The sequence below is a fragment of the Pezoporus wallicus genome, unplaced genomic scaffold (assembly GCF_028554395.1).
Source record: "Pezoporus wallicus isolate ANWC-B61680 ecotype Strahan unplaced genomic scaffold, APGP_CSIRO_Pwel_v1 contig_4012, whole genome shotgun sequence".
Lineage (NCBI taxonomy): Eukaryota > Metazoa > Chordata > Aves > Psittaciformes > Psittacidae > Pezoporus > Pezoporus wallicus.
The window spans coordinates 2165755-2179679 of record NW_026637828.1 but is presented as its reverse complement, the minus strand read 5'-3'; the positions used below and the strand labels follow the sequence as shown (position 1 = coordinate 2179679).

Below are 13925 nucleotides of genomic sequence, written 5' to 3'. Positions count from 1 at the left end.
GCAGCAAGATTTGGTTAACTAAACATGGTTTTTAAGGATACATGGTTTGTATCCTTAAATGTTCAGACTTCTGGTCTGCTTACTCTCCTCCGTGCAGATCTTGGGCAGGTACTCTTGGTTCTTTGTACTACAGGGACCCAATTGCTTTATCTGACATAGTTTTGAGTAAATTATTACCATGCTTGCACCAATAAAATAATTAGAGGCCATATTCTGAGGGTCCTTAGCATGGCTTTGCCTGAGGAAGATTGTCCCTGTTTGCTCCAACACAGTTGTGCTGACTATTCTGCCAGTAGAAAAGTCTTTGTAGGATAAATGCTGTCACCCACTCTGCTGTGGGATTTGCTGTGAAGTGGTGGGTATAGGCAGTGCTTGGGACATGGTGGAGGTTTCACAAGTGGAACCTTTCTTCAGGTGAGAGACCCGTTCAAGCATGGTGGCCTGATGAGGCAGGCTGCTGGTGTAACCTAGCACACAGCCCAAGAACATGCTGTGTGATGTCCACTATGGCTATATCAGCACCTACTGCATCCTCAGAGATTCTCCCTGTCCCTGGGTTTCACTGGGTTCCCTTCTGCCCCAGAGTTGATCAGTTCAGTTGTTGCTCATCTCCTCCTCCCCACAGGTCTCAACCCTGCTCCTGCCTTCCCAACCCTTCTCTCTACTCCTCACCTCACTTCATCAGCATTTCTTTCCTCTCCTCCTGCATGCTCAGGCACACAGTGGCACACAGCCCTGTACCCTGCCTGTGCCCCGAGGTCCACCCCTTGGACTGGGCTGTCCTGCTGGCAAAGCTCCCTCATAAAAGAAGGTGCTGGTGGTGGGTAAGCAGCATGTTCTCAGAAACAGCTTCCTGGCCACAAATTGTTCAGCCTGTTGGCTAAGTTCTCTTCTTGCACACACACAGACATTGAGTTTCTACAAATGTAATAAACTTTGTTCTTGGTGACCAGAAGAGCTGGCTTTGGAAGTTTGCCTTTGGCAACCTAGAATGCATGAGAAGGTTTTCACAGTCACTGTGGCAAATGGGCCATTGCTGTCACAGGTACTTCGCTGAAGGAAGGAAGGACAGTTTTACAGGTGCCTGCAGAGATGGTCACAGACAGAGCCAGCAATCCAGCCAGCACATGCATGTGCTGTAGGCAGCCACACTCCCAACGCTTGCAGAATTCCTTGTTTCACACTAGTGTTTGTGTTTCTTAGTGCTGATGAAATACCTCTTTTGTTCTGTCCTTCTCCCTGGCTCAGGGGTGAAGGTTTGAAATTCATTGGACTGTAAATATTCTTCTGAGCCTCAGGCAATTCCCTGCAGCATAACCTGGAGGAGAAACATGCCAAGCACAGTTCACTCCAGTGAGTCCTTCTCTTTTCTGTGCATGTGAGCTGGCAACTGAGGTGCTGGCAGAAGAAAGTTTGGACTTGGTTCTCTAGGCTGGACACTGGAGCCTCATAAATCTGACCAGCTAGCTTTGGCAATGGAGCTGGGTCTGATTCTCACACAGATTATTCCAAAACCAGTGTCTTCTAAGCATCTACACCCCATGGCTTTTGGCAGATGTGTACCTGGGTAAACATTCCTGCTTACTGCCCATTCCCAGGCATGGGAATGGGCAGTATGCAGGAATGAGCCCACCACAAGGTGTTCATACAGAGGTTTCACTGGGGTACTGAGCCGCGTTTCCAGACGGAAAGCTGTGAGTGGCACAGCATGCAGCCACCACTGCACATCTGGAAGCTGCCAGGTGAATTTGCTCCCTGGCCTCTTGTTTGGAAAGGCCAATGATTGCTTCTGGGACCTTCTCATAAGGAAGCCAAAAGGGCAGGTACCTTCTGGTACCACTTACAGTTCCCATTTGAGTTTGTTTCCCACGTTGCAGTGGAGGCTGTTCTCATGCTCCCCCTCCACCCCCCCCCCGGCTGAAAATTGCTGTGTTTGCTGTTGCTGGATAAAACATTGCAGATATTGTGGTCATATAATAGACTACAGATAATGTAGGTGCAGATAACATGGTCATCAAAGCGTGTGCAGTGCAAAGGCATTTTGTGTCCTTTTGTCTTAACATCACCTGATGTTGTCCCTGCTTCCTCACCAGGTTATTTTTGCACCTTCAGTGACTTGCTGGCTCAGGGAGGATTCTTTCCTTTCAGTTCAGCCATGGTCTGTCACCACTACAGTGTTGACAGAGCCGTGTGAGTGCTGGTGCCTCTCATAGGCTCTGCACAGGTGGAGACTTGCTGTCTGCTTTTCAACCCAGCTGCTGCTGAAAATGATTTCATCTTCTTTAGTGTTGTGGGTTCAGCAGCAGCAGTCATTTTTCTCCATCTTAGTAGCTGGTGCAGTGCTGTGGTTTTAACTTTCAGTCTGGGAACAGTGCTGATAACACTGGTGTTTTTACTTGCTGCTCAGTAATGTTTACTCTGACCAAGAACTTTTTGAGTCTCACGCTCTGCCAGGGAGGAGGGGAAGCCTGGAGGAAGCAGAGACAGGACACCTGACCCAAACTACCCAAAGAGGTATTCCATACTCATTCATGCCCAGGATGTAGAACTGGGGGCAGTTACCCAGAAGGGTTAGATCACTGCTTGGTCGGGCTGGGTATCTGTTGGCGGGTGGTGAGCTGTTGTGTTCTCTTCCCTTGTTATTTCCTTTATCATTGTTATTATTGGTGGCAGCAGCAGTGATTTGTGTTATACCTTAGTTACCGGACTGTTCTTATCTCAACCTGTGGGAGTTACATTCTTTCGATTCTCCTCTCCATCCCTCCGGGAGCCGGGGGGGAGGAAGAAGGGGGGAGTGAGAGTGCAAGCTGCGTGGCTGACTGGTCTTAAACCACATTTAGGATGGTCCCATGGTGAAGACTGAAGAGGTGACAGAGGTGGTGGTAGTGGTAGAGCTAGATTTTCTTAAGTACCTCTTTTCCCTAACCCTGGCAACACAGATCTCAGAGCCAGACCGGCACAAAGTGCTCTACAGCAGAGCCGCTTTGCGAAGTGAACACCAAAGGGGGGGAGGATTCACTCACAACTGCCATTGCTCCACTCTGAGACAAAGCTGTGTGACAGAGGGTGGTGGTTTGAGAGAACCTGTGGGGAAGCGGTATCCAAGTGCAGGTCTTTAGGGATATATGCAGGCTCCAGCCTTAAACCCCGGAACAGGGAGGACTGGACAGGCCAGATTTGCCTTTCCTTGCATTTGGCTTTTCCATTCTCACGGAGTCCATAAAAGATTTGCTTGAAATAAATGTTGGGAGTACACAGCCCTTGGGGACACTCACATTTTGAGGCAGAGAAATTTGTGTGCAGTCCGTCAGCATTTACACCTGTCTAGGCAGCCTGTGCTGCTGTGCTGAGAAGTTCCCCAGTTATAGAATCATAGAATGGTTTGGGTTGGAAGAGACCTTAAAGCTCATCTGGGAGGTGGCAGATGTGTGTGGGTAAAGTCTGGCCTCTTCTTCTTTATCAAACAGCAGTGCCGAGGTGTGAATACATTGATCTTGTGTGTGAGATACTGGAGGTAAAGCTTCTTACAATCCTTGAAGGTTTTATGTTCCTTGGGGTTGAACTGTATGGAGAAGGCTCCACTGGTAAGCTCCTGTGTGTGAGGAATGCTTTGCCAGGAGAGGCGGTGGCTGGCTTGGACCAGGTTACATCCGCTTCCGTCATCCTTCACCCTGGCCTGCAGTGGGACTGAAGAGGGACTGCAGGCTTTGATGCACAGTTTGGAGCCTTTTCTTATTAAGACCCTGATTCAGAACGGATCCAGCCTTCCTTCCCCAGCCCCACCGACAACTGTCCGCATCTCTGTGAAAGGAGCTGCTGGTCCTTGTTCAGGTCTTTGCTTTGCAGAGCCTGTGTCCCATGGCAGAGCAGCAACGCTCCTTGTGATGCCTCAGCAGCCATAAACTAGGTCAACTACCATCTAAATCCTAGCTTGATATCCCTTGAACTAAATTCCTGCCCTGCCTCAGCATGCCCCAAAGGGGGTCATGACTCGCTGGCTTACTGGGAGCCAAGAAGGATGAGCAGGATTTACCACAGCTCTGTGTAAAGAGACCTAATGCAGCGAGCCAAGCCCAGCTTCACCCCGCAGGGATGTGTCCTACCCATGTGCTTCCGTTGCTGCTTCATTGGGTGCCTTTGGTGGCCAGGGCTGTCACTGGTGCTGCTAGCTGAGGGGTGACAGGAGGGTGAGGGTCTGTCCCACCCGTGCCTGCCTGTGTCCCGGTGATTGCTGTGTTGTATGTCTCACCTCTGTCACTTTTCCTCCTGGCCCCAGCTGTGCTTCAGCTGCAGGGTAACACCAAGGTGTTGCTCCTCGACCTGCATCAGAAATTCAGCCAGCAGGTCCCTGTGCTGACAAAGGCAAGACCAACACACCCGTGCAAGTGAGTTGTGTCACTGGAGACAGTCACCTCCCAGGCCCAGAGCTTTGGGAATCCTCAGCAGAAGTTACAGGAATATGGATCCATGCCTGCCCACCTGCCCTCAATGCCATCAGTGTAAGGCCCAGGCTAGATGTGTCCCGAGATGACTGTCAGTCTCTTGTGCTGATGAAAATCCTCTGTTCTTGTGGTGAATGCGGTGATTCAGCACTGGGAGTGGAGGGGAAATGACAGCCTGAGGAAAATCTTTTCACTCCAGAGTTCTGGAGCTTTCCAGGAAAGGAAAGAAAATTGAGTTGGGTAAAATAGTTGCCCACTGCTTGATGCTCAGGGGAGGCTGTAGCATCTGGGGTCTGCCTTTCACTGAGGTGTTCAATAAGCCATGTATTTCCTGCAGCATGTCCTGACTTTTTATGTCCTACTCATTAAGGTTCTCATTCAAAGCCTATCACAAGAGAAGCAAGAGCCACCTTTGCTTAAAGATCTGGGGTGTGGGAAGGAAAAGCATGGAGTCACGGGGCTCTGTGGAGAATAAATGCACATGGAGCAAAAGCTCTACCAGAGCCTTTGCCAGTCTGTGACAGGAGCAGGGGAAAAGGCAGCAGCTGGAGCTCTGTATTCTCAGTGACAGGGCTGGGAGGAATCCTGTGGAGAAGACAGGTTAAAAGCCATTTATAGCATCATATTTTTTTCATAAATATATTTATTAGTTCCTTATTTCACTTCTAAGCATCCTGCCCATCTGCTCTCACAGCAGTGCGATTGCAGCTTTGACGGGTGCAAGCAGGAGGAAATGAAGGTGCCAAACACGGCCATAACCAGATCATCTCTGTGATGGCTCCTGGAGCTGGCCTGTCCCAACAGCATGACACAAGCTGGGCAGTGAGAACTGCTGAAGCACCTTCACCCTGCTCTTCCTGAGCAGCTTGTGTCCTCTGCAAGGAGCAGTTCAAGAATTTTCCCTTCCTCTTCCCTGTATAAAACTGAGGGTGGCTCAGCTGCAAAGAGCAGGCAGGCAACAGAACCAGGCCACTGCTCCATCAGTGGCTCACCCAGGCTCTAAACCTGGCACTTCCCTTCGCAGAAAGCCTCGGTGAGCTGTTCTGTGTGAAGATGCTGCACTGATACTGCTCTGTAAATTGAATCGGGGGGGGGGGGGGGGAGGGAGGGAGGGGGTTCCTGAGCTGAGGACAAAAATCCTGCAGCCTCCCTCTCCTCCAATGCACAGCCACAGGCCCTTTTCTGGCTGTGCGGAAGATCCAGCCCAGCCCACCAGGAGCCTCAGCAGGAAGCACAAGAACCCTCCCCAGGGCAGAGGCACAGGAGTCTCCTCTTCCTTTACCTGCTCCTGATGGGACACACGAGTGTGGCACCTATAACACCCCCACCAGCCTCTTAGCTGTCCCAGTGTGGCTATTTTTGACCAGCGCCTTCAGATTCCTGCCTTCAACGGCCACAAGAGGAACCAAAGACAGTTTCTACTTTTATTATTACGTTTTAATACAGTCTTTGATAGAGGAGAAGCAGCAGGAGTCAACATGCAAAGCAATTAATCATCAGGGGCTCGAGTGAGCTCACCTGTAGCTCAACTCATGTAACTGCTCCCGCAGAGCAGCAATACAGATGCAGCCGCAGGAGCCCATGTCCCCACACGCTGCTGCTCCATCGGGCCCCACAGCGTAATGAGTTCATGGCAGACACTAAACCAACACACAACAGTTAGGAGGACATGGACTGGTCTTTGAGTTTGTCTTTTGATGAGTCAAGTCTGCTATCTGATAAGGGTCTGGTGTTCTTTGAAAACAGGAAATCACCTTAGTTGTCTCTGCCAGTGGTGAGAAGAGAGATCCTTCAGGAAGAGGCGATGGCTTTGACAGCAAGTCAGGAGATGAAGCACAGATATTTGGCTGCAGTTTACCTGGTTCATAGAGCTGAGACCTCTTTGAGTCAAACAAGGCTTTTCAATGCATGTGATGGATCTTTAGGCTAAAGATTTCCAACAGGGAAATCTTTGCAACCGAGTAGAAATGGATGTCCCTGTGAAGAAAGAGGCGCATTGGGCCTGGGCAGCCCTCACAGGCAGCAGAACAAAACCCCACTGAGTCCCTCACAGGAGTTCCTCTGCAGACACATTATGTCCTCCGGCACCTCTTCCTTTGGCAGGCCTCTGCGTCTGAGCCACAGGAGCTGTCTGAGTCACTTCCAGAGGACGAGGACGAGGAAGGCTTCGATGTGCTATAGTTCATGCTCAAGACCCACCCCAGTTTGTTGTGTAGCACCTGCTTGAGTCCTGGTGGCAGGGGCAGCACCTCCAGCGTGTCCACGTAGTTGGGCAGGAGCTGACGCAGGCGGTAGCAGCAGAGGTACTGCAGGGATGTGCAGCTGGCGCAGGACCGGATCACCTTCATGCTGCTCTTGGCTGCTGTTGAGCACACCATGGGGTAAAACTTCTTGTTCTGCAGCTTTGTGGCTGCAACCCCTGCCAGGGGACAGCAAGGGCAGGTTTCACGTTAGTTTTCACCAGGTGACCTCACTCCTCCCAGCTCCCCTGAACCTATTAACTACAGAGCTGTTTGAATCACTTGGAAATGCCAATCCATAAAACAGCAATTGTAGCCTTCCTCCCACTTGCTCCATGCTTTGCTCCTGTTTTGCTGGTGTTTCCTCCTGCAGCCTGACTCTGAGCTCAGCCACATGTCCCCTGCCAGCATCTGCCCTTACTCCTACCTATGCACTTGCGGTTCTTGAAGAAGGTCAGCGTCCCATGCCACGTGTCCAAATGCACCCCGATGATGGAGCCTTGCCCAAACCTCGATGAGAAGTTTGTTTTGTCTCCCTTGTGGTGCAGCAGTCCTTCAAACAAACACACAAAGGTATTCAGTGGAAAGACTGCGGTCTGCAAATTCATCCCAACTCCTGCACTGCGAGTTCCCACTACTCCAGCCTCACCCAGTGCCTATAAAACCCCTCTGTTGCCTGATCCCTCCCCCTCCCACCCCAGAGTAGGGTGACAAGAAGGGCTAAGTGAAGGTTTTGCAACACCAGAGTGCAAGCAGCAGCATGAAACCCTCACCAGTGGCACCTGGACTGGTAGGAGCTGCTGGCACCTGCCCTGGCTGTCACTAACAAACGGACTCACAGGTCTGGTGGCCTCAGTCCCCTTCAGAGTGTTGTTCAAGCCCCTAAGAAAATGCTTGTTCCTGATGCTGCCCCTCCACCACCTTGCCACAACCCTGCCCGTGTCACCTGTGTAGGACAGTCCCCAGCTGTCCTCATCCTTGCCCAGCAGGCTGCAGAACGTGTGGCGGTACTTGTCCAGGTTCACATCCGATGTCCCAATTCCCACCATCTGGGAGGCAAGGCCAGGTAGAGAAAACAAGCTTAGTGTCTTTCCAGGCAATAACATACAACTAAGACTCACTGCCTGCAGCTCTCCCCAACTTTTCTGGGCAAAGTCCAAGTCATCCAGAGGTTTTGGTTAAGCCAAGACAGAGGTTTCATGAGTTGGAGGCTCCCAGCTCCAATTTCTTCTCCTAAATGAGGCCCAGCTGAACTGCTGGAGAAGCTTGCTGTCCTGTTCAAGGAATCCCAGACTGGTTTGGGTTGAAACGGAATTTAAAACTCATCCAGTTCCAACTCCCTGCCACAGGCAGGGACACCTTCCACCAGACCAGATTGCTTCAAGCCCCATCCAACCTGGCCTTGAACACTGCCAGGGATGGGGCAGCCACAGCTTCTCTGGGCACCCTGTGCCAGCGCCTCAGCACCCTCACAGGGAAGAGCTTCTGCCTAAGAGCTCATCTCAGTCTCCCCTCTGTCAGGTTAAAGCCATTCCCCCTTGGCCTGTCCCTACAGGCCCTTGTCCAAAGAGCCCCTCTCCAGGTTTCTTGTAGCCCCTTTAGGCACTGGAGCTGCTCTAAGGTCTCCCCTTAAGGAGCCTTCTCTTCTCCAGGCTGAACCAGCCCAGCTCTCTCAGCCTGGCTCCAGAGCAGAGCTGCTCCAGCCCTTGCAGCATCTCCGTGGCCTCCTCTGGACTCACTCCAACAGCTCCATGTCCCTCTTGTGCTGTTTCCCCAGAGCTGGATCAGGACTGCAGGGGGGGGTCTCCCCAGAGCACAGCAGAGGGGGAGAATCCCCTCCCTCTCCTGCTGCTCACGCTCTGCAGGTGCAGACCAGCGCATGGGGGGGTTCTGGGCTCAAGCACTCACTGAAGCTAGGTCATAGGAAGCTGCTCATCAACCAACAACCCCAAGTCCTTAGCCTCAGGGCTGCTCCATCCAGTCTCCCCCAGCCTGTGTTTGTGGTGGCGATTGCCGTGATCCAATTGCAGGACCATGCACTTGGCCTTTTGAACTGAGGAACACCAATCACTGGTCTCCACCCCTACACTGAGCCACTGACCACAACTTTTGAGTGTGACCATCCAGCCAATTCCTTATACGGTGATGGTCCATCTGTCAAATCCGTGTTTCTCCAGGTTAGAGACAAGGTTGCCGTGTAAGACAGTCAAATACTTTGCACAAGTCCGTTTAGTTGTTTGTCCCTTTCCCGCCATGGGGCCACAGCCCCATCACAGAAGGCCACCAGATTTGTCAGGCATGATTTGTCCTTACTGAAGCCGTGCTGGCTGTCACCAGTCACCCCCTTACTGCCCATGTGCCTTAGCACAGTTTCCAGGAGGATCTGCCCCATGATCTTGCTAGGCACTGAAGTGAGACTGACTAGCCTGTAGTTACCTGGGTCTTCCTTTTTTTCCCTTTTTAGTAATGGGGGTTGTGTTTCCCCTTTTTCAGTCAATGGGAGCCTCACTGGACTGCCACAACTTCTCAAATATTCTGGATAGTGGCTTGGCCACTTTATCTGCCAATTTCTTCAGGACCCTCAGATACTACTCATGTCCCATGGACCTGAAGTGATAAATGCCCATCCCTGGCAGTGTTCAAGGCCAGGTTGGACAGAGCCTTGAGCAACACAGTCTAGTGTGAGACAACCCTGCCCATGGCAGGGGGGTGGAATTGAATCGTCTGAAGGTCCTTCGCAATCCAAACCAGACTGTGAATCTATGATTCTGTGACTTGTGCATCCTCAGGCTCCTTAGTCTCAAACCTGATCTTCTATTTCAGTACTTCATTTTCACAATCCCTGTTCAAGGAATACTGGACATTTCTATGTGCCCATAAACAACTCTGCTGCACGTACCATGTCTGTGCCATAGACAGGGGAGGTCATCTTGATCTCCCAGAAGTGCTGCCCCTCAGCCAGCTCCTTGTTGCCACGGATGGCAGCAGTGCCGCAGCTGTATTCCATGTGGAAGTTCACCTTGCGGTTGTCACATGTCAGCTGCGTGGCCGTTGACTTGTTCAGGTCATCCCACACCCAATCAAAATCTGTTCAGGAAGCAGAGACAGGACACAGTTGACAAAGGCCCTCAGGGAGTGATCCCCAAGCCAAAGCACAGGTGGGGTTTATTTATTTAGGTTTTTACCATTTAAGAGGGTAAATCCTAAGCTGTGCACAGGGTTCCTTGGGGGCTGAACTATGCTGCCCCACTGGGAAGGGTTCAGTGCTCTGAACCTGAAGCTGTTGGCATTCACCTCTTCCCATTTTGGCCAACATGAGGCTCCGCAGACCCAGATGGAGCCTCTTTCCTTCCTTCTTACACTCCTCGCAGGCTCAAGTGGCAGCTCCACCACGCCACAGGCTTTCTCAGCCAGCTCAAGCCTACCGTTTCCCTACCTTTCCCCCCTGCTCTAAGCACCCTGCAAGGATCAGTGGCAAAGAGGGTTATAACCATAACAGCCTGTTTCACCAGTGGCCTAAGCCAGATTTGCAAGCAGGTCTCCAGAGGTGAACTCTGAGGCATTAAGCTCAGCACTTAGCCCCTGAAACACCACCAAGGCACATGCTTGTAATCTCCCTGCAGCCTGTGTGGCCTTGAGGTGTAAACAAAGGTGCTGGGGCAGAGCTAAGGGCTCCCATGGAAGCCAAAGGATCCATGCTGGATCCTCAGGGCCAAAGGACTATGGTGGGGTGATGGGGAACCCCTCCCTTACACTCATCCTCCTCGCCACACTGGCAGTCCTTCACGCGGTGGAGGCCGTGCAGGCTGGAGCAGTAGGGAGCTTCACTCTGGTTCTCACAGTTGCAGTACGACTCTCCAGTAACAGGGATGGCACTTGGAATGGAAGGTGAGAGGGAGGAAAACTCCGGCTCCGAATCAGAGTCGCTGTGCTGCCGGAGAGAACACAAGAATGGCCATAGAATCATGGAATGGTTTGGGTAGGAAAGGACCTTAAAGCTCATCCAGTTCCAATTCACTGACACAGGCAAGGACACCTTCCACTAGACCAGGTTGCTCCAAGCGCCGTCCAACCTGGCCTTGAACACTGCCAGGGATGGGGCAGCCACAGCTTCTCTGGGCACCCTGTGCCAGTGCCTCAGCACCCTCACAGGGAAAGAACTGCATAAGATCTAACCTGAACTTGCCCTGTTTACTGTTTCCCCTGGTCACTACTTAAGGAGCCCAAGCTCATGGAGCTGGGCTGGCAGAGGGCTGCATTGTGTCTTGGCCAGGCTCACCATTCAGGGACATGAGGGGCTGTGTCAGGCAAATCACCCCACTATGGGACCTGGTTAGTATGTGTCTGAGCCACAGAGACCTCTCAGCAGTGGGCACTCTATGATGGAGTTATGTTCTTTGTGCCTTCCAGGGGTGAGGAGCTGCCATAGCCTGCACACAGTGGGACAGGTCATGTCTAATCACACAGCTGTGGCTTTCAATGGGCAGGTTACAGCCAGCTGGAAACCCCAGCTGAGGTGTCACAACAGCAGAGCACATAGCTGAAACTGCTGCTCTGGAGCGCCTGGAAGCTGAGAGAGAGGAGAGGGAGGCGAACAGGACAAGGAGGAAAAGGGCCAGGAGGCCATGCAGGGGAGAGGGCAGAACAAAGGGGAAGCAGCTCAGCAGCAGGGCAGCAGCTCCTTCTGCCAGCACTGCAGACCCACGGGGAACCCACAGGTGGATCAAAAGGCTTTTGTTGACTTTCATGCATGAACACAAAAACTTGATTTCTTCCCCCCCCCCCCCCCCCCCGTTTTGAGGATCTTAAAGGTCTTTTTCAACCTAACTGTTTCTACAAGACCAAAGTGTCCCTTCACTCAATGCTGTAAGAGTCAATGCCCCATCTCACTCCCACAATGGGAGGCTTGGTGTCACCTCATGGAGTCTCTTATGACAGACTACAGCAAGTTACTCTGGGTTCACACACTGGTCAGGTGTACTTGCTCATTATTCACACCCTGGCAGACTTTGCAGGCAGTATTTAAAGCCCATCCTTAAACTCATGTTCTTGTGGCTGTCTAAGACAGTGGAACTTGAAATGACTTGGGCTTACTTAGGTAGTGCCCACCCTTCCTTCTCTCGCATGCATACTAAGAACCTTGACTTCCATCTTTCACTGGCACTTTCCAACTACTGCTTTGGAGCAATCCAGCCATTCCCATTACTGCAGAAACACAAAGCTGCTCTGGCTCCACAGAAAACTCATTTTCTGTGAGCACAGTGCCTGGGTTTGGACTGAGCTCTGGCAGGGGTCTCACAAGTCTTGAGCCAAGCTTTGAAGCTTCAGGAGCAGTTCCTTGTGTCTCCACTGCTGCACAGGGACCTGAACTCATGCACTCAAGAACTGGGGAGAAGAGTAAAGGGCAGTGGAGGTAAACCCAAGTCACACCTCTGTTTTACTGACCACTTCTCCCTGCTGGGTTCCCATCTTCCAGGGCCAGGTTCAGAAGTGATGTGCACGTTACAGAGCAGGAATTTCACTTTGAAGATGTGTGAGGCTGTAACATCGCAGACTGAAGCAGCCTCACTCCCACTGCACAAAGACCAGATGTCAGGACTGCCCTACAGCGAGCCATAGCTCAGAACTGATCCAATTTAACACATATTTAGATCACTACTTAACAAAGAATATTTAAAATCCATTGCATGTACTTTACATACATCACACACATTTTATATGCTTAAAAAAGCCTTTAGCTTAGTGTCGGTCAACTCCCTGGCTCAGCTGAGAGCTGTGGCGCATGGCTGGGGAGCAGTTTAACATTCCCTGCTTAGGGAAGATATGCTGGGAGCCCCACAGCCCATGTTGGAGCTTGGAGGAGGCTCATTATTTGTGTTCTGATTTCATTAAGTCTGTTCTGATTTCGGCCAGTTGCCAGCTCCTCAGTTACATGGACCTTGCAGAAGGGCCTGGAGCACAAGTCTGATGAGGAATAGCTGAGGGACCTGGCGGGGCTTAGTCTGGAGGAGGCTCAGGGGGGACCGTGTCACTCTCTACAACTGCCTGAAAGGAGGATGGAGCCAGGAGGTGGCTGCTCTCTGCTCCCAAAGAACAAACAATAGGACAAGAGGAAATGGCCTCAAGCTTCACCAGGAGAGGATGAGACTGGATATTAGGAACAGTTTCTTCCCCAAAGAGTGCTCAGGCATTGGAACAGGCTGCCCAGGGCAGTGGTGGAGTCACCATCCCTGGAAGTGTTCACAAACCGTGTAGACAAGGCCTTCAGTGACATGGTTTAGTGGTGGCCTTGGCAGTGCTGGGGAACAGTTGGGCTGGATGATCTTAAAGGTGTTTTCCAACCTGGTTGATTCTGTGATTCTATGGGGAAGGGAAACCTCTCCCCCATGTCACAGCAGCCTACCTGCCCGTCGGAGTCGTAGCCCCAGCCCCGTGTGCCACTGGCCAGGGCGAGCGCCCGAGAGTCCGCCTCGCGCCGCACCCCACTCAGCACCAAGTGCCAGGCCCTAGAGCTCCGTGGGCGCCGCGCCATGCTGTTCCCAGACAGGTAAGCTGCAGGACAAGGGACAAGAGTTTACACATAGCACTTGTGGCCTGCTTTCAGTCACCAACCACTGAAGCAACCCCTCCCAGGTCCCCATAGAGTACCGGGAACAGGTCGGCACAAACGCAGGTCTGCACAGGTCCCATCAGCAAACCAATGCAAAATAATTCCCACAGGGACAACTTCTCCCTGAGCCCATGTGTTGGACTGACCCCAGAAACACTCTCAAGACCCGGCAGCAGCGGCAGCTCCCTCTCCAGCATCCCACTACTGGCCTGCCTCCACCAGGATCATCAGCCACCGAGACCTGGCCTCCCCAGCGCCTGTCACCCTCATGGGCTCTGGGTGCTGCTTGGCCACCACCGTGTCCCCTGTGTGGCTGAGCTGCGTGTGCCTTGCTGTGGGGAAGGCCGTTTCTTCACCTCTGAGCCCATGGAGGGAAGAATTTGTTCTCAGTGGCTGGGGTGGGGGAGACACCACTTGCTCTCTTGCTGAAGGAAAACCGGCGTTTACATGGACCTGTCCTGACTTGCCTCAAGGACACCAGACAGAAGCAAAGCAGCTCTCTGTCTCCTCACTCCAGTGGGTGTTGTTCAGATTTCCATAGGCTCCTTCCCTGTGTACAGCCTGACAGACCACAGCAGCTCCCAGCCACCCCACAGGAGCACTGCACCAGGGGTGATGCAAATAACACCTCCT

The 13925-nt window shown here is 52.1% G+C and overlaps 1 protein-coding gene across 1 annotated transcript; it reads right to left on the bottom strand.

Moving 5' to 3' along the window:
* Positions 1-5857: 5857 nt before the first annotated feature.
* On the bottom strand, positions 5858-13234 carry SPSB3 (splA/ryanodine receptor domain and SOCS box containing 3). The gene is made up of 6 exons (XM_057407971.1): positions 13086-13234; positions 10436-10613; positions 9582-9769; positions 7629-7731; positions 7110-7235; positions 5858-6861 (listed from the first exon to the last, which is right to left on the bottom strand). The coding sequence occupies exons 1-6, from the start codon at positions 13212-13214 to the stop codon at positions 6515-6517; spliced, it is 1071 nt and encodes a 356-aa protein (XP_057263954.1). The 5' UTR covers positions 13215-13234; the 3' UTR covers positions 5858-6514.
* Positions 13235-13925: the final 691 nt, after the last annotated feature.

Excerpts from the sequence above, each read along its gene's own strand:
- SPSB3 (XM_057407971.1), bottom strand. The coding sequence starts at position 13,214 with ATGGCGCGGCGCCCACGGAGCTCTAGGGCCTGGCACTTGGTGCTGAGT. Across the intron at positions 7,236-7,628 it reads CTGGGGACTGTCCTACACAG|GACTGCTGCACCACAAGGGA; the intron begins GTGACACGGGCA and ends GTTTGTTTGAAG. Across the intron at positions 6,862-7,109 it reads CAAGAACCGCAAGTGCATAG|GGGTTGCAGCCACAAAGCTG; the intron begins GTAGGAGTAAGG and ends GTCCCCTGGCAG.